General features: G+C 50.6%; 2 protein-coding genes across 2 annotated transcripts in view; both read right to left on the minus strand.

The window, feature by feature from the left end:
- Positions 1-738: 738 nt before the first annotated feature.
- Positions 739-10,741, minus strand: SLC2A2 (solute carrier family 2 member 2; the record flags this gene model as incomplete). Its single annotated transcript, XM_082487055.1, has 11 exons — positions 739-930; positions 1,138-1,341; positions 2,071-2,172; positions 4,093-4,197; positions 5,297-5,484; positions 6,260-6,422; positions 7,605-7,720; positions 8,500-8,624; positions 9,128-9,405; positions 9,937-10,032; positions 10,709-10,741. 11 exons carry the CDS (start codon positions 10,739-10,741, stop codon positions 739-741), a joined length of 1,602 nt encoding a protein of 533 aa, XP_082343181.1.
- A 5,724-nt stretch (positions 10,742-16,465) lies between these two features.
- The window catches only part of TNIK (TRAF2 and NCK interacting kinase), a 79,695-nt gene continuing 76,759 nt past the window's right edge, over positions 16,466-19,401 (minus strand). Inside the window, exon 30 of the mRNA XM_082486983.1 lies at positions 16,466-18,038. Coding sequence (XP_082343109.1) covers positions 17,955-18,038 — 84 coding nt within the window. The 3' untranslated portion in view covers positions 16,466-17,954. The remainder of the gene's footprint in view (positions 18,039-19,401) is intronic.

Here is a 19,401-nt window from a genome sequence, read left to right on the forward strand (position 1 = left end):
CTGGCTAAAAAAAAAAAGAAAAAGCACATCAGCCCAGCCGGAGTTTCTAAGACTTGCCTAAAAAATGTTGTGGCTTGAGACATCCTTATGAGGTTGGGCAGCATTTCCGTAATGCACGGATAATGCACAGATAAAGCAAGCGAAGTGCATCCCAACGTGTTCAGGTGGGATCCACCTTCTTCCTCTGCACAGGCAAGACTAAGGGGGAGTTCGCCCAGTCAGTTTTCCTTAGCACCTCGGGTGAGCAGTGCTGTGTGCCAGTAGCGCAACTGCATTAGCAGTGGATTTCTCAAGGCATCAGATCACTCAGCAGCAGGAAGCAGCAAGCACAGGACAAAAAGGGGAAAACATGAGGCTACAGCATCACCTGCCCCCTCTTTCCTTCATTCCAGCTGAGCTATGACCCAGCTCAATGTAATGCTTTGCCAACTACTAAGATCATCATCCCACTGGGCTCTTCCAGTGGGGCATGGAGACGCACATGCAACGTATTCCTCCTGTGGTTTCCCCGGCTCTTCCCGCAGCCCAGTTTTACCGAGTATTTCAGAGTAAAACGCCAGGTTAGCATCTGCAGCTCGGAGGTGTGAGCCGCAGCAGCCAGAAGGCATCCGATGGACGGGTCCTCCTGGTCTGCCAGCTGCAAGGTTTTTGTGAAACGAGACTTTTGCCCAACTTTCTTCCCGCGGTGCCTGAAGGAGGTTCGTGCTCAGTCCCTCCTTTCTGGGTGCGTGGCAATGTCTATGCCTCCTCACTGCCTCGCAGGTCTTCCAGCTCTGTCATGGCCTTGGCCGGGAGCTTCTTGCGGCGGAACACAGCTGCGATCTCCTCAAAGGACTTTCCTTTCGTCTCCGGTACTTTGAAGTATGCAAACAGAAAGAAGACTAGAAGCAGAGACGCGAAGATTGCAAACACGTATGGTCCGCACAGGTCCTGCAGTGGGGGAAGCAAGAACAGGAGACACCACCATCAGCACTGGGGGGATGGCTTCCCTTTCCTACCCCGGGTGGCTGAGGTGCCCAGCGGGGCTTGGGGATGGAGATCTGGGAGGCATGTGCGCATCCCACTGGGCTGCTGGGGGAGCCCAGCAGTGGTGTCGCGCCAGTAATTTATTTGTACGGTTTTAGAGGGATTTCTTACCGCTATGTACTGGAAACACATTCCCACGATGAAGTTGCAGGCCCAGTTGCAGAAGCCGGCGACGGCGATGGCGGCGGGACGCGGGCCTTGGCTGAAGAGTTCGGCTACGATAAACCAGGGGATGGGCCCTGGCCCGACTTCAAAGAAGATGACGAAGAGGAAGATCGCGACCATGCTGACATAGCTCATCCAGGCAAACTCGCTCTGCAAGAGGGTGCACCGCTCAGTGTTACAGTCCCAACAGGACTCATTAATTATCACTAATTACTTTAATTAAGCTTCTTTTTTTCAGGAATTTCTTTCTATTCAGGCAAGTGGGGACTGGACGTGCATAATTAAAGCTCTAAACTCTTGTGCCGGGTGCTGGCTGGTGCCAGCATTGCCACTTGCAGAGGGGCGTTGGAGCTCAGAGCTGGTTTGGACTGACTTTGATGGGGGCCGGCTCCATCCTCTGCCTGTGCCCCATGTCTCACAGCCAGACCCCTCTCCCGGGTGTCAGAAGTAATAATTTGTGTCTTTTTTTATGACAAGATGTTCATCTAGCATCCCTGCGCCAAGCCAGGGAGATGCAGGTTGAGGGTTTAGGGCATGTGGAGGTATGGCCTGGGTTTTCTTAGCAGGCTTGGGATTACGCTGTGGGAATAGTGCAGTTGCTGTGTAAGGAGCTGAGGTTGTCAGTGAGCTCAGGGAGGGGACAGGGGACACACGTTCTTTCTAGCAGCATTGGGGTATCTCAGAGGCCAAAGAGCTCAACGTCCTCAGGAACTGCTGTAACCAGAGATGGCTCCAGCTGTGGCCACTTTGAACTGTCCTTTCTAAGGACAAATGTTTTCTGAACTTTTTTGAGGTGAAAATGCAAAACATTCACTTTGAAGGGTGGTATGTATTCTCTTGTTTGCAAATCATGGAGAAAAAATGGAGAGAAATCCTTACCAGGAGCACAAGTCCAACTGTCATGGCCACGGCGCTTATTAACATGCCCATCAAACCAGCCAGGAACAGGGACCGCCTGCCCGTCTTCTCCACCAGAAAGACCTGTAGAAACACATGCAGAAGCTCAGTCTCCAGCACCACTGTTCTCAGAGGGTTCAATCAGGTCCATTAGCAATGAGCAGCCTGTTACCACTGCCACACCGCAGTGCTGCTTTTTTAGCTCTCATGGTAGAGATTTATGTGCTGGTGTCCAAGTGTCAGAAACTGCCGGTGGCTGTTAGGGAGCCAGACTGAGCAATTGCCCCGCTCAGGGCAAGGCAAACCCACGCACACTCAGAGCTCATGCATTTCCAAGCTCTCAGGACTTCCCACCACTCCTACACAGTTGCTGACTATGGTCTTTTTTTCTCTCTTTTTTTTTTTTTTTCAGGAGAAATAAACTTACTAGATCTGCATTAGTTTGGAAGCAGCCTTCAAAATGTAGCATGCATCGTCACATCACTGGCCATTGCACCCTGCCTGTCCTAGGGCAGGGATAGTTGTGTAGCAACTGGAGCCAGGATTTTTCCTCCAATTGCTCCCAGACTCCTTTTGCTTCCCTGGTAGCCACAAGACTTAGCTTGTTCCTTCTCAGCTCCTCCCGGTGGACTTGGTGGACATCTCACCCAACTTTTGACATCTAAGGCTGCACCAATCACTTCACCCAATGGGGAAGTGTAGGTAACTCCAGAGGACAGTGGACCTGGCCTGCGCTAAGACACCGTGCACGAGCCTCTGAGGCTTCCTGCGCCTTCCCCTCTGCTTGAAAGGACACCTTTGGCCAACAGCTCAACCCTTCCTGCCATTACAGCAAGTGATTTGTGCTTCCAAGAAACCATCTGTTTTCCTGGAGGCGGTTCATCCTGCTAACTTGTGAAGCTGCAGAGGGTGAGTCTCTGCGCTCCCTTCTCCTCTTGCCAAGGTCCACCCAGCCACTGGAGCTTCTGCCTTTTGATCGGGGTCTGTCAGTTATTGACAGATGCAGGTAATTTTTAAGTGCTCGTGGCCAAAAGAAGCAAAGATCAAATGCCCCAGGCTGCAAGTACCACAGCCCCAGGGTGGAGATTGAACTGCAGGAGACCCTCCAAGCTGGAGAAAGACTCTTCCAGCTGCATACCTCCATGCCTCGTTTCACAATAAACATCATGTTTTCTCCTCTGTACGGGACCTGCCATGGCCTTCCTCTAAAGCAGGTTCATCCCAGGACCTCCTATCTCGTGCACGCTGGACTAAGATCTCTTAGAGCTGTGTATTTCTACTTTACAGCTAGTCCTGCTTCGTGGTGGGTTGGAATCCTTTGCTCCCTAAGTCTCTCCAGAGATGTGAGGGAAATGGGCTTGGCATTTCCTGATCTTATATTAATGGCCACATTAAAGAAATAATTGCCTGCTGATAGGGAGTGTGTTAATGCTCTCAGGAGGGAGACAAACGAAGGGAAAGGCTGTGAAAACGGAACCATCCTTTTATTGCTGCAGAGCGCTGCATAGATACGATGAGGATAGGTGCCAGATTAATTTATTACTGTGGAATAGCCTTTGGATATCACTCGCGCGGGTGCTATGTATATACAGAAAACAATTTGAAAGATAACAGGTAAGAGGGAGATTGTGAGCTGCTGGCTGCCCCGTCACAGCCCCGGTCCCCTGCCTGCTTCCCGGGGGGAATAGCACCCGTAGAATTTCAATCTCAAAGGCAACTTTTATGTCTGGGGGAAATGCTGAGCTACCAGAGCTTTCCCGAGCACGGCGATGCACTTCTGACCCATGAGGCATTTAGCAGCGCTGTTTGATAGCAACAGGCTGTGTTTCACGGCTTGATTTTTCACACGAGACTTGCCCAGGGAATGATCTTTCCTGTAAGGTGTGCAGGGTCAGCCCTGCGAAACCGCAAATCCCAGCCCCAGCCCCAGGATAAAATCACGTTTCAAAACCCCGTTGTAGCTTAGGTGTTTTTGTAGTCTAAGGGGCAGAAACATTTACTTACGGAGATAACAGTGAAGACTGTGTTCACTACTCCGACGCCAATGGTTGCGTAAACTGGTTGGTCAACTCCGGCTCTCTCAAAAATGTTTGTAGAGTAGTAAAAGATCTATCAAAATACATTAGGATGAAGGATTAGGTAACAGGGCTGGTGGAACTTTTTGTTCTCTTGAGGGAAGAGTTGCACTTGCTTGGCCAAGGCGCGAAGTAATTTAATTATGATTAGTTTTCCAACTTTTTAATGGCTTGTTGTAATAATTAAAGCTGAAACTTTCAAAGAAGCCTGAGGGAGTTAAAAATCCTATTGAAATTCTCCTCCCGAGCTATTGCATTTGCACATTTTAAGCTGGTTTTTTTCTGTGTAGTCCCATGTTTAATCTTGAGAGCCAGATCACCAGCACCGAGCGCTGGAGACAAATACCTTAATATGACTGAGTTTTAAATGAATTTTAAAATAGCCTTGCTCCGTTGGAACGACTCAATTTTTTCCCTTCTCTCAAAGAATAAGGCAATTCCTATCCTGTGGAAGCTCAGGGCAGGAGGCCAACGGATGGCTGACCCCATGGCTGGTGGATGGGGCTGGGCACGGCATCCAGCGGGGGCAGCCGGGCTCCGTGGGATGCCCGTCCCCGGCTCAGCCCTGCCAGGTTGGGCATCCCTGCTCACTGCTCCGCGCTGCGATGCGGAAATGCTCGTAGAGTTTGGAAAGCCGGTGGGACAAAGACCTCAAGCTTTGTAAAGCTGCCACCAGACTTCTGAAAATTTGAGTCTTGGCCAGTTTTGAAAAGGAGGCTCCATGCTTCTAGGCATAAAATGGTAATTTCTGGTATCCCAGGAGGTGCTGCAAAAACTGTTTAAAAATAGCTAAAAGATGGTGATTTTGTGGTTCCTGGGGTGAGCAGGTGGTCATTAAAAAGAGCAAACTGCTGACGAACTCAGGTATGAGGAGGGTCACGGGAGAGCTCAGTGTGCGCTCCCCGTGCCAGCTGGTTTCACGCTGAACTCCCTTGCACCCTTGTCCCCTCCTGCCCCCCCGCAGCCTGGCTCGGCAGTGAGGTCCACCTTCAGCACCCATGGTGGTGGCCGAGGACCCTACTGCAGTCACGGGAAAGCCTTCTCTTCACCCCTACGTGGCTTGGACGGAGCCAGCATTGCCCTTTCATGCTCAGCGTGGATTTTTTTAAAGGCAAACATTTTGGGAGACTCACCGCGTTGATTCCTGAGAACTGCTGAGATATCTGCACCATCAGCGCCACGATGACCGCCTGCTTGTACTTCGAAGAGGTGAAAAGCTGCCTTATGGAGACTTTCTTTTCACTAGCAGCTTCTTGCTTCTCCTTTTCCATTTCAGCAATCTCTTTCATTGGGTCACAGTTTCCTCTGAGCCTTTTCAAACCTTAAGATGTGGTAGATAAGGAGTAGAGTAAGGACAAGAATCTCTCTAACCAAAACTCAGGGTAAACCAACCACATGGACAGTAGCATACTCTTGCTCTGAGGACTCCTATGGCACATCAAGCCCCAAAAGGGTGTCTGCTTGGCAAGGGGCAGCTGCACATTAGTTCTGTGAAAGTGCTGAGACGCCGTGCTCAAGGCTCATCCCTTAGCAATGCTTATTAGTCCCGTACAAACATATCTCAGTAGTTTCTGGTTCAGAGCTAGTTTATACTTCAGCAGCTCATAGCTTCTCACCTCACTTTCAGCTGTGTCCTACCATTTACTGCCCTTACTCCTTGTAGGGATGGCTGGACCCAGGTAAGGGGGGTGACGTTGGAAGATGTACAAGCGGTTGCAGTGAGCACTGTGGATTTGCTGTGTAGTTGTAAATACCATGCAGGATGGAGAGATCAGCTGTCCCCCAGAAAATGTCATTTTTACACCTGGTTGAAGTTCTTTCCAACTGAATGGGGTTGTTGGGGGGGGGCATCTGCTAGATGTGATCTCTCTGATGGGAAGGAGTAACACGCTAAGGCTCACGCCACCCACAGTGATATATAAGCAAGTGTCAGTGACTATCCAGGTGTCCAAAATCCCACCTGCAAATGTGCTGTGTGGGATGGAGCAACTATATCCAGTTACATGTGTGAGCCCTCAGCCGGGCTTTTCCTTCTGGGTTTAATACTATCTGTAGTATGAAAACAACTCCAGACAAGCCCAGAATGTGGGTCTTACTTTTTTTAGCTTCTTCCACCTTCCCCAGTTTGATGTAAAGGTATCGGGGGCTCTCGGGGCACAGTAGGAGCAGGAAGAACTGCAGGAGGGCAGCCACACCGGACAGTCCGAGGAGCAGAGGCCACATCTCGTCATTGCCCAGGAGAAAGTCAAGTCCGAGGACCTGGAATAATTGAGATGTGTGAATGGCTTATCTTGCACTTGCATTTGCACTTGCTTATCTAGAAGAATAAAGCAATTGACCACTATGGGATTTCAAAGTGACAACCTGGAAGAAAACCAGAAGCAAATACCAATTCTCAGTCCTGACAATTTGGTTTCTTTAGTTATGATGCACATTTACAAGGAGGGAATGAACAGATGGCGTAAAATGTCATGAGCGAGACTTTGGGACAACCCTCTGCAAGCCTCTTCTCCACCCTGGGGTGACTCGGTCCTCCTTGGGACGTGACACTGGCAGGAGACCTGTGCCTGGCTGGAACCACTCAGCATATGCAGGCATGCTGATGAAGCGTTTTCTCCTCAGACCTTGCTGTCCCGGGTTTTTAGGGTATGGGTTTTTATGGGCATATGTGTCCTAAGCACCTCCACAAAGATGTAGAGCTCAGATGGAGGTCCACCCAGTGCGGGATGCCCCAGCTGCCCGGCCGCTAACCAGCACAGTCTGAGCACCGGGGCCACAGCGCAGCGTGAGGCTCAGCAAACAGCCTAACTGGAGCTTTGCTTCAGTGGGTGATTACGGCACTGAAAAGGGGGCTCCCGAGGGGTTGTGAGTACTTGCAACCTTTCTCCTTCCACAATTTGCAAAGCATTTTTTTGTATTCCCACAGCCAGTGAAGCCAGGAGGACCTACCTTGCGAGGTTTTTTTTTCCCCATGGTCTGTCCATAGTCTTTGGATAAGTCAGATTAGATGAACTTTGTGGTTATGTTAAGTTTTTTTCTGGATGTGTTGATTCTCGGTACATTTATGTGCCAGCTGGGACTCCTGGCATGGTGGGAAATGCTGATGGAGATGTTGGACTCCCTGCTTCTTGATGAAGCTATTTTGAGTACCTGAATATCAGGGCGCTCGTGTTCAGGATCCAGCCTGACTCTGATGAGATGGCTACAAAAACTTTGCAGTGGAGGGGAGAAATTGTTTGCAGAAGTACTTTTTAGTTCATGAGAAGTCATCTGTGTTAAGGACACCCCTGACTCGAGGAAGGAGTTTAACGCCATTGGAGCAGATTGCTTCCCACTCTCCTTCACTTTCGGGGTGGAATGATGAGTGATACCTCAGCATATCACTGGGGTATCCCTCATCTCTGAAATACCCTCTCTGGACTCATGCGCTTTCCTTCTTACCTGGCTGATGAGGATACCCGTGACGATAGCAAGCTGGTGCAATGTCCCCAGAGCTCCTCGAAGGGCCGTGGGAGAGACCTCGCTGACGTACATGGGCACAAGTCCAGAGGAGAGCCCTGCACCAAACACACCTGGGCGTCACCTCTTCTAGACTAGCAACCAGCAGAAAACACTTCCCAAACGGAAAAAGGACGACGGAGCCCGTGTGCTGCATCCCACATCCCACCAAGTCCCTGGTGCCTGGCTGGGAATCACCTGCACCCTGCGGAGGTGCTCGGATATCCCCAGATCCAGAGCCCTGAGCCGGGAAGCCTTTACGCTTGAACACACACGTAGGAGCATGGAGCAGAGATCATCCGCTGGGAGAAGTTATCACAGAGCAAAGAGCTTTCTTAAAACTTGCCTTGAACCTTCAGAGTGGAGTATTGTATTTGCATACCAGTAAGTGATAATGAGCTGTTATTTCTTAGCTAATTCTAATGTAATTGCATATTATTTGCCTACTATCTTATCCTTGCTATGTACAGTGCTCCTGTACTATGTGCTAGATAGTACCGTTGTCTGGGGAACCTGTTAAACAGCACGGCTAATAACGTGCAACAGCCACCACCAAGATCAAGCCTCGAGATACGGAGGAGGGACTCGCTCCTTTCTAGGACACATAAAATAAAACAATTTTGTGATAGAACCAACCCGAATACTTCTGGGAAAGATCCTGGTTTGAGAGGGACTGAGATAGAGGGGGAGAGGGAAACTCCCACCTGGGAAACCCTTTCTGAACTAAAAAAAAAAAAAAAAAAAAAGATTTTAAAATAGAAGAAACTCTAACTGCAGCCCTGGAGCAATGCAGCAGCCAGCACCCCGCCAAGGGACAGGTGACCCTGCCTGGACTTACCGCAGTACAGCCCCGTGATGGCTCTCCCGGCGATGATGAGTATGTGAGATGGTCCGAATTTCGCCAGCCCCATGAGAAGGTTCCCGGCGATGGAGAGGACGTTCACCACCAGCATGGCTTTCACCCTGCAAGGCAGCAGCAGCGCTTCTCTCAGCCAAAGCAGCCATCGTGACATCGTGACATACAATCAGAGCTATTAAGTGATTTAATCGGCACTACAGGGGAAAAAATAATGATCGTAGGCACTGAAAAAATACCGGACAGGGGTGCAATCAGAGTAGCTAAATATATATTATACATTGTGGGCAAATGCCGTTCAGATGCCCTCTTCTCCCTTGTGCCATGGAAAAGAAGGGGGGAATTTGGAAGTTAGTCAAGGCTGCTCATCAGCTGCTTGTATGAAGTGCTAAAAGTTGCAATAAAATGTCTGACTTATAATTGAGGATTTTAATAAGCCAGACCTGTGTGATGGTTGGAACAGTATTTTGGAGGTTTGAAGTGTTGTTTTTTTTTTTTTTCATTAAATTGGGGAAAATAACACAATGGGGGAGAAAAGGTTCTAGGGAAGAAATCAAAGAAAAATGCTTGGGCTGTGGCACGCAAGTCACAGCACGCAAAGTCCTCTCACCTCCCCAGCCGGTCGCCGATCCACCCCACGGTGAAGGAGGAGACCATGCCGCCGATGGCGAACACGGAGACGGAGAGGGACCAGTACATGGTGAGGATGAGGTGTGGGGGGGTGGTGAGGTCCTCGCCGGTGTCAACCGGGGGTGTGATTGTCCCCTCGGTGCCACCCCAGGGCTCCGTGCCAGGGACGGGGACAGTGCCATCCTCCCCGGAGGCGTTGGTGGCATGTCTGTCCAGGGGGGCAATGCCCAGCACACGCCCGTAGTGGGCTTCTATCACCTGTGATGGGCAAAGAGAAAAAAAAAAGTCAGCTCAAATCTATAACCACCCCAACCCCTGTTTTGTTGTTTTTGTTTTTTTTTTCTGCCCCGGGAAAAGCTTTTCATCGCAGGCTCTGCAGGGGTGAAATCTTGGGGTCCCCCCCAGCTCCGCAGCACCCAGACCCCCAGCGGGGAGGGACCACGAGGGCAGGCATGGAGCATCCCCCCTCGTCTTAGTGCCACTTCCCGGGGACGGGGTGAGTGCGGTGCCTGGATTCGGCACCCGCGGAGAGGTGCCGTCCCTCGGTCTGGGCACGGCGACCGCGTTGCAGTGGGGACGGCAGCGTGACATGCAGAGCCCCGCTCCTTTTGCTGGGGGGATGGCAGTGGGGGGTCCTCGCCGTTTTCTCACCCCGCTGCCTTATCGTGGGGGCTTTGTACCGCGGGAGATAGCGGCTGGGGAAGGTCCCTTCTGCAAGGGACAAACCAGCCCTGGCTGCCTTGAAGCCCCCATCCCTTGGCCGTGCATGGCTTGGGGGGCTCAGCTTACCTTCTGGGGGGCATTAATGACACCCAGGCTGTAGCCGTACTGGAAGAAGCCCAAGACCGCAGTGAAGACGGAGAGGATGAGCGTTCCTGTGAGGTGCTGGGGGAGGAAGCAGAGAACAGCCTCACCCCGCTATCCCAGTCCTGCCCAAACCTGGGGGGGCTGCACCCCATCCCCGTCCCACGGCACCCCGCCGCCCAGCTGGCCGGGACAGCAGCACCCAGGGATGATGCTGCAGCGGCACAGGCTGAGTCCCCGGCAAAGCCCCCGGGGACGGGCAGGATCAGGCCCCCAGGACAGTTGCCCCACAAAGAGCCATCTGTGCCGGGGCTCTCCTTGCTGCTCTGCCCGTCCTCGCCCCGGTGCGAGCGGTGAGCGGCGAGCGGGAGCTCTGCCCGGTACGGCAGCACGGGCAGCAGCAGCGACGTGCCCTGTCCCATCCCCAGTGCACGGGCGGCACCACCGCTGAAGGAGAACAGCTGGGAAAAAAATGACCAAAATGTTTTTTTTTTTCAGCAGTGCTATTTCACGTATTATTTCCTCCCATCACAGTTAAAATTATCTGATGAGCTGACGGAGCTCTTAAAAATAAAAAATAATCCCTTGACCCCTTTGCCCCCGCGCTCAGCATGCAGACATCAAAGAGCGATTAATTAGGGGAGAGGATTTTTTTTTTTTTTTGTTGGTTTTGGTCTTGGCAAGCAATAAATACCATTGCTCAGTGTTGGGCTCCCACAGAAATTCTAGTGCAAAATTATCACCGAGCCATAGTTACCTTCTCTGCTTGCATTTTGCTTTTCTTGTCCATCCCGCAGCTCCTCCGCTGTCCTCCCCGGAGCGGTCACTGTCCTGTGCTGCGGAGCGAGGTGGGAGCTTGGGACAGGGGACAGGAGGGACAGTGGGGCTGGGATGGGGACAGCAAATCTGGCTGGCTGGTGCGCTGAGAGATGGGACTATATCAGCTCTGGAGTTAATGAGAAACCCAAGCCTCCGTGCATTATTTGGTCACTGCTCGGCTCAGCACAGCCACTACCAATCCCTGTATTTGGGGGGACAAACGAAACAGCGGGAGACCGGCAAAGGCATAGAGTAGACCTGGGAAATCCAAAGGATCCAGCTGAAAGGCTGATTTGGGGCTGTCCCTCAGCTGAACGGTCCGCGATGTGACATGCCAGGGACTTGGGAACATGCTACAGCCTATTTTGAGCTGTTCGACACCTTTCTTGGCTTCTGCGCCGGGTTTGTGTGCTACATTACAAACCTCTTGCTGAATTCACAAGGAGAAACCTTTCCAGCATATGTAGCAAAGAAGCTAGAAAATGACTGAGTGTTTTATTTAGATGCCACTTGGCACCTGCTTTAAAATATATTTTTGTGTGTATATAACACTCACAGCCAAACATATATAAATACAGATGTATACAGGTCTCTATACCTGCACGCACTCAACCCCCTCAGCGCCTGGCTGTATGTATGTGCGTATGGAGATACGGCATAGCAAAATTACCCAGAATATCACAATAACATACATTTTTCATTAAAAAGCCCATAACGGTGTGAACGCTGAGCCTTGCGGCACCACCAGCTGATTGCTGCGCTATCAAACATTACTGGTGCCAGCAAATATTGCCGATGCCACCAGATACTGCTGATGCCGCCAAATATCTCAGCCCTTTGGCTTGGCTCACACGGTAGTCATGAACTTTGCACATCTGCAAGAGCTGGTCTGAGCTGGTCTTGCTCCGGCTTTGCTTTCCTTAGACATCATCAGCGAGAGGAGCCGCAGGGTCAGGGCGGACGGTGGCATCCGTAGCAGACACGTCAAAGCCTGAATCAGCCAAGAAGGTGATTAATTCTGATTACCTTCCAGATAAGCTTCTGATGGGTCCGGCAGCCAAGTTACGGCGACTCATTGGATGATGCTCTCAGTCAGCCAGGCTTCACATGGGCACAAAATGTACTTTCTACAGAGGAAGAGAGAAAAAAAAAAAGAAAAGGATGATCAAGACCACTAATCTTTGCACTGGTCTCCTCCAGTAAAGTAAAACTTTAACCGGAGGAGAAAAGTTCATTGCATTCATGCAGGCATTGATTCCAGCTGCGGCACCTGCATTCCCCGTGGGCTGGCGTAGCTGCAAGGGGAAGGGCCCCGAGGCTGAGCTTTTTGAAGTTTTCCCCCAATATTTGTCCTTCCAGCTGAGATCTTTGCCCGTCGCGTCTGTTTGCTCGCTTTGTGCGGATACCCAGGCATTTCCAAGCACCGTTTCTTTGCATTGTGGTTAAATGCCTCCATGCGAGGGGCTGGCAGCATTAGGCAATTAACAGGCTGCTCGAGTTTGACTGGGAAAAAAGAATAAATGAGCCCTGACCCAACATCCCAAACTGAAACCCTCGGGCACTGTGAAACCCCTGGCCAGGACCGCTGTCCCCCACTGGGAGCCCCATCCCCTCGGGCGTGCCTGGCCGAAGGAGGATGATGCTTTTTTCCCCCTACTCTTCCCAGCCCAGCGGCGGCAGCTTGAGGGGACAAAGGCCAGCTACGTACCGAAAGGACAGAGCGGGGTGGCCTTTCCCTGGCTTGTAGCCTGTCGCGTCCTCCCTGCTGCTGCTTACACAACAGAGCCCTCCCTTAATCCGGATTCCCGGGGAGGGGGTGCGGAGTGGTGGGGAGGCAGGATGAGCATCACTCGCCTCCCCAGGAGCAGCCCGGAGACTTCCATGGAAACCTTGGATGGCAAAGGCAGGAAGCCCCATGGCCACCAGCCTCCCTCGGCCAGGTCTGCTGGCAAAAGGCATGAAGTTATCCAGGGGCTCTCCCATCCCGTCCCGTCCCGTCCCGTCCCGTCCCGTCCCATCCCCAGGATGGGAATGGTCGGTGTGTAAGTCTGCCTCCTGCTGCAGTCCCTTCCCAAAGGGGCTCTCAGAGCATCACACCTTGACTGTTCGCTTGGAAAACTGAAGCATAACACTCCTACACGTGAGAGCACCTCTCCCAACTCCACCAGGATGAATGATCAGCCCGTCTAATCTCTTGCATGTTTGACGGCTGGTTGTGGGACCGTAGGGTGCAGATATCAACACAGCACAGCTCGGGAGCGATACCAACCCGTCCCATGGCCGACCAGCCTCGCCAGGCAGCAGTTAAGTGATTTGACCAAGGGCACAGAGATCAAAAGGGCAAAGGGGAGATGGCAGCTGGCCCACGGGCATCTTCCCTGCGGGGCCAGCCAGCCCTGCCATCCTCATCTTCACCTTGGAGCTTGCCAGCCTGGAGCTTGTTTGTACTTTCTCTTGGCCACGTTCAGATGATCTTTGAGTACGGCTGAGGATAACGAGCACATGTGCTTCGTGCGGCTTGTACGCACGGGGCTTTCCTTGCCAGGGCAAACAGGGCAGCTCAGCCGCGTGGATTCATCCCGCGGTTATTCAGGGAACGTGGTGTGATGCAGAGGTGAAACACGCAGGTGACAAACGTGGGTCTCCACACGCGTGGCTGAGCGCTGCTGCGGGTCCAGGTTGACCCCAGCCCGAGGGTATCACTGCCGTTCCCAGGTAAAGCCCAGTAGAAATACCAATGTCACCGCTTCCAGGACAGCAGCATCTGCCGCACCCCTGTTGGTGCTTGGGCCAGTGCCGTAGGGTTTTGTGGCTTTTCTCCAGGGCTCCTGGCAAGAAACTGCTCCAAATTGTTCTCCTGTCTTCTCATTGCCCGAGTGTGCAAAATACATAAATGCCAGGAATCCTAAACAGCATCCAGCCCCCAAACCCCGGGTGACTGCAGCTTGTAGCGTGAATCCTAACATTTCGTGCCGGGCTTCATTTACATTATTCGCAAACAGCAGTGATTGCATTATTGCTAATATGTTACTTATTAATAAAGTGTAAAAACTACATATAATGCTACCGTCACGCAGAACTGCCACGCTTATTGCCTACTATATGTCGTGTCTACTGGAATCGGTGGTGTCGCTAAAACCTAATGCTATGTGATAAAAGCAACGGGTTAAAGTTTTGCTTTTAAACAACTGAACGTGCTGCCACATCACTGGAAGTCATTTAAAGGCTCCATAAGGACAGTGAGGCTTTCTTGGCGTCTGGGGTAATTTGCACACCCGCTTTACTGCCTTTGGGTGATCTGGAAGCAGCTTTGATGTTATAATAAAAAGGGAAAAAGAAAACAAACTGAAACAAAAACAAAAAGGAAAAAAAAGAGGATCCAGACCATAAAATTGTGGCTGTCCAGGTAGGAGCAGGCTGATGAGGCACACCAGAGGCTGGCACAAAAAGAACGCGATATATGTTAATTTTGTTGTCTATATATGCACAGTAGTCGGGTCAGGCAGCAGTGCTGGGGCCACCTGTGGGACAGGGCCTTCAGGCTGACCAAACGCATTTGAGAGGGAGAATTCGGTGCATTTACAGCACAGTTGTAAAGATACCGGTGTGTTGGCCTTGTACCCTTCCAGCAAACACTGGTGGCATTAAACCAGGGCAGTTTAACGGGGCCCTTCCCACCCCCCTCTCCCGCTCGGGGTGGTGCAGCATCTCCCAGGCAAGAAATATTGGGAAGCCCTGAACCGCATCCTTATTGCCGAGAACATCTCTGCTGGATGTCCTTAGAGCAGCCATGCCCCCAGCTGGGTGGCTTATCATCCATCCCAAGGAACGGGCATGGCACGGTACAGAGGTCCACCCCACACCTTCAGGAACAGGCAGATTCGGTCCCCGCTGCTGCTCGCTGCCGGCCCGTGTGATGCTCAGGTTGGCCCCAATTACGTAGCACCGCTGCACTAATTGCTGCATGAGCAGCAACGGACCTGCGTGGGCTCAGGTCAAGACAAGGAATTGCAGCACCACTTCAACCATTTCCAGCAACCAAACCCAGCGCCGGGGCCAGGGTCACCTCAAGCATCCCCTTTCTGTCCCAAAATACATAATAGGATCAACCCCCAAACCGTCTCACAAGAAATAAAATGCCATTTGATAATCACCGGCTGAAACAGGTTTGAAAACAGAGTCGATTCCCACAAGTAGCTGCTACAGCCTTACCTCGGAGCATCCTTTACCTTGGGAATGGTACCCAGCATCTCCCCGGTGTCCGCAGCCTTCTGGGGGTGACCCCGCAGCCTCGCACGGCCTCGCACCAGCTCTGGGGCTTTTCTTTCATTTACCACGGAGGATATGTCTTGTCCCCAGAGTTCACGCAGTATTTCACAGCAGCTCAGTAAATAATTGAACCTGCAGCAGGCTCAAGTGACTCCTGCGTGCACAGACATTATTTCTCTTTTTCCTCCTGCAGCACTGCTCAGCTGAACAAGTAAGTTTCCTTTCCCGGCTAAAAACTCGCAGAAACGGGGTTTTAAAAGGAGCCCAGGTTTTATTTCTTTAAAGACTAAAATTAAGTAGTTTCTGATAGATAGCGTTGATCAGCCACAAGCTATGGTACTTACAGCAAAAGACAAGAAATCGAAACGAGGAGTATGTGGAGGGGAATGCACCTCTTAATAATAATCACGGGTTAATTTTGTAGAAAAGCAGAAGTTTTCAGGTGGTGATGATCTGTTGAGACATCCCCTTAGCTGCTGCTCACTGCCGGGCAGCATCACGGGGGACGTGCCCCATCGCCCCGCAGGCACCCTGCCCAAACCTGCCGCTTTCCAGAGCCCCTCCAGGCAAAGGGCATCACCACTCGGAGCCCTGAAAAGCTCCTCTACCTCCATGACCCGCTAACTGTTAACACCCCAGCTTTTATTTACAAAAACGTAAAAGGAGTGGCTTAATGTTGAAGATTTGTATTTTATTGTGTTGGCACCAGAAATACGTTTGCTCTATGGTATGTCCATGTACACGCTCCGCAGACAAGACTGCGTTAATATTGGCTTCTTACGCTGTTCCAAATGACTCTATGGTTCTGATGAATACATTCACAAGCTACCTTATGTTTAAACACAACAATTCCCTTCTATTTTGTCACTGTACCCAAAAAACTCACAATAAAAAAAAAAAACAAAAACCCCATCCAAAGCTGTGTATTCGTCACTTCAAGGGGGACCAAAAAAAAAAAAAAAGTCAGTTTGCAACATAATATAAAGCTCCGGGCCTTATTTTATTTATATTTTAACCACAGTGAAAATAGAAAGAGCTGGTGGCGATCAGTGTCTGCGATGGGACTTGTATGGGGTTTTAATTCCAGCGCTGCGGCGTTACGGCCATCGCTGCGTTTCGCAGGGAGCTTAGCCAGGCGCTGGGCGGGCTGCTGCTGTGCGGGGCTAAACCGGACCAGGGGGAGGATGCCCAGTGCCCAGAGGGTGAAGGTGGCACCTGCAAAGCACCTCTTGCCCACGCTCCTCTGGAGGCCGTGCCCTGCCGGGCATCCCGCCGCAGGCAATCCCTGCCGGCACCGACCGGCGATGCCCTGCCTGCGTGGGTACCGCTGCCGCGCAGCCCTGCCCGCGGGATGCTTCCCCTCCCATCCCCACCGCCCCGCGTCACCTCTTACCCTTGATAAAGATTCAAGTTTGACCAAGTCCTGTTGATTTAATCATTTTTTAATAAAGCCATCGTTACTGAGTACACCAAGATTGCCAGTTAAGCTCTCTATATGTCGCTGGAGGTAACAGCGCTGTGATCGACAGCGGAACGGAAAAAAAAAAAAAAAATAAAATAAACCAAACCAAAAAAACAAACCCCAACCGAAACGAGGTAGGTTAAAACCAGCAACACAGACCTTGTTATGCGACACCCCAACACCACAGGCGGCCATGCTTGCAGCTACTGAGAAAGAAAACCCCAGATACGCACCGAAAACGGAAATCAACTGAGCAGAGTTTATAAGGACACGATTCAACCTGAACTAAACACACACACACGGTTCGGCACAGATGTTGTCTTTCACTGTATGTTGGGTAATTCCTAGGGAGCGGAGGGGGCGGAAAACGAGTAGAGATTCAGAACCTTGGCCGAAGAAACCACACATATATATATATATATTTTTTTTTTTAAGCTCTTTACAAGCCCAATCCAGCAACGCAGGGGACGGGCAGCTCATTTCATCGTCCCCGTCCCCGCGCCGGCTGCCTCCGCACGCCAGCGCCCGGCTCCGGGCTCGGGGGAAGACGAGCGCCCGCAGCTCACGCCGGTTTCGGCATCGGGGTCCGGCGCCCGCGGCATCCCGGGAGCCGTCTGCGGCCACAAATCCCGCCTCGGGGGCAAGCGCGGGGCTCCTCCGACCGCTCCGCCGTCCTCTCCTCCTCCGATGCCCCGTCCCGGCGCCCGCGGCCGAGCCCCGGGGCAGGCGGGCACCTCCGGAGCAACAACAAACGGCACCTCTGTCCCTATCAAGACACACCATTATGTGAAGATCCATATAGAAATATGGATTGACAGACTTGACAAAAATGGTAGCTGATTTTTATTAGTCTAAGGCTAGTAGTTTAGCCATTTAAAATCCATTTCCCAAAAGAGGGGAAAAAAACCTATTATTTTTTCTCTTCTTTAAAAATCCGTTAAGCCGTTGCTGCCAAAAGCAACATGTAAATGTTGGTGAAGGCAAAAGATTTCTAAAATTACCCAGCTATACGGTTATGGCCTTCATCACAAAGATAAAAGGTACATTTATTGTGCTGTCTCTCACCAGATTTAATTGGTAACTTTACAACATACTATATATTTGATGCTAGCAGGCAGACAGAATTAAAAACAGACTTTTTGACACTGTTTCTTTCCCCGTTCTTACAAAGTAGGGGACAAAGAAAAAAGGAAAATAAAAAAATTAATAAAATAAAATAAAGGAAAATTCATAACCCACTATAACACAGCGTTATCAGGAGACCTCGGGGGGTCCAAGCGCGAAAGTCCATCCCTGCCCGCAGCCCCCACCCCGGGGCTGACGGCGCCGGGGAAGCGTGGGGAGCGGTGTTCCTCGGGGCCCTCCGCATCTGCCTCTACAGTGTTAGTCCACGTGTTTAATGTCCTTTAAATTAGAAATAATGCCATGGCGGTGAGTGCCAAGTGCTCCTCTGTTACCAGTTCATCATGGAGTTTCTGTTGAGGGTCATGAAAAACACTTGGCTGCTTCCTCCGGATCTCACCGATGCAAAAAATACCTGTTCGGAAGCCAAAAAAAAACCTTATTAATAATTTTTATTATTACAAGAAAATGTCTGTTAATTGTCTCGGTGAGCGAGGAAAGCAGGAGCTTCCGGACACCCCATGGTCTCCTCTGCCTCAACCTCCCTCCCTGCTTGTTTTCTCCGGATGACGGCAGAAATTTTATGCAGACCCATTATTGCCCGATTCTCGGTTTTCCGCAGAGCTCAGGGGCCGGAGCTAATGCACGCAAGACTCCGATCGAAATCGAACCACTTATTAGTAAACACGGTAATAAAACCTCCCTTGCTATCACTACCAAAGAGAGCAAGGTTTGGAACGCCTTAAAAATACCAAGTTTATCACATTTTACTGCCAGGGCACCATTTATTATGCAATATTAATAAGACTGCTGTCAGTGGTTTGGAGCTTGCTAAACGTTAACCATTTGGGTCGATACCTGCCTCGGTTTGAAATGGTTTTCTTTGGAAAAGTTAGTTCTGGTATTTCAGCTATTCCTGAAAGTAAAGCTCAGGAAAACTCCTTTCCTTCAATATGCTCCAAGCACAGAAACGTAGCAGGACTCTGTATGAAGAATACGATTTTTGGTGCTTCTGTCAGGATCCACCAGCACTTGACCCCAACGGAAGTCATAAAAAATAAGTTGTAATTCACAAATATTGGAAGGGGACAATCTGAAGCCTCTGTCCTTTTTAAAAAGAACAAAAAATTATTCAATCTTCACATGACTTTCATCGTTAACCATTTCTCCGGAAAGAGAAACGTCTGTATTTAGTATTTCAAACCCACCGGCGATCAGTTGGTTCCAGTATTTTAGAAAGAACGAGGTGGGGTTTTTTCCAGTTTTCTTAGAAAAGGAAAATCAATAGGAGCAAACCAAAGAACAACCCTTTAAAAAAACCCCAACAGTATAAAACCTGCAGAGCCAAGTCCTCAAAAGTTAGAAAAAAAGCAAACTAGGGGTATGTGGGCAACTAAAATCCAGCTTCTTGGGCAGCCTCCCACGATACGCTCAATTGTGAAGTTAGGATACATTTTGTCTGCAGAGCTCCAGCCTAACTCCATGCAACAGGTAGGGCAATGCTCGACTAATGAGCAGCTGTTCAATAAACTGATCGCGGCCTCAAACCTTATTTATTGCACGTTATTAAACCCTGCTCCGGGGACAGAGCAAGCAGTTTCTTCACGTGTTTCGTGATCGTGCTCGTTACGAAAGAACTCCCTGCTGCATGGTCCCGATTTATCTTGGTGAAACCTTGTGAGATGAAATGCCAATAGCAGAAACGAGACCTTGGCACTCAACCATCTCTTCCATGCAAATATTCTTCTTCCTCCAGCAATTTCTTCTTCCCTCACTCC

Source organism: Vanellus vanellus (assembly GCF_965231255.1).
Source record: "Vanellus vanellus genome assembly, chromosome: 8".
Taxonomy (NCBI): domain Eukaryota; kingdom Metazoa; phylum Chordata; class Aves; order Charadriiformes; family Charadriidae; genus Vanellus; species Vanellus vanellus.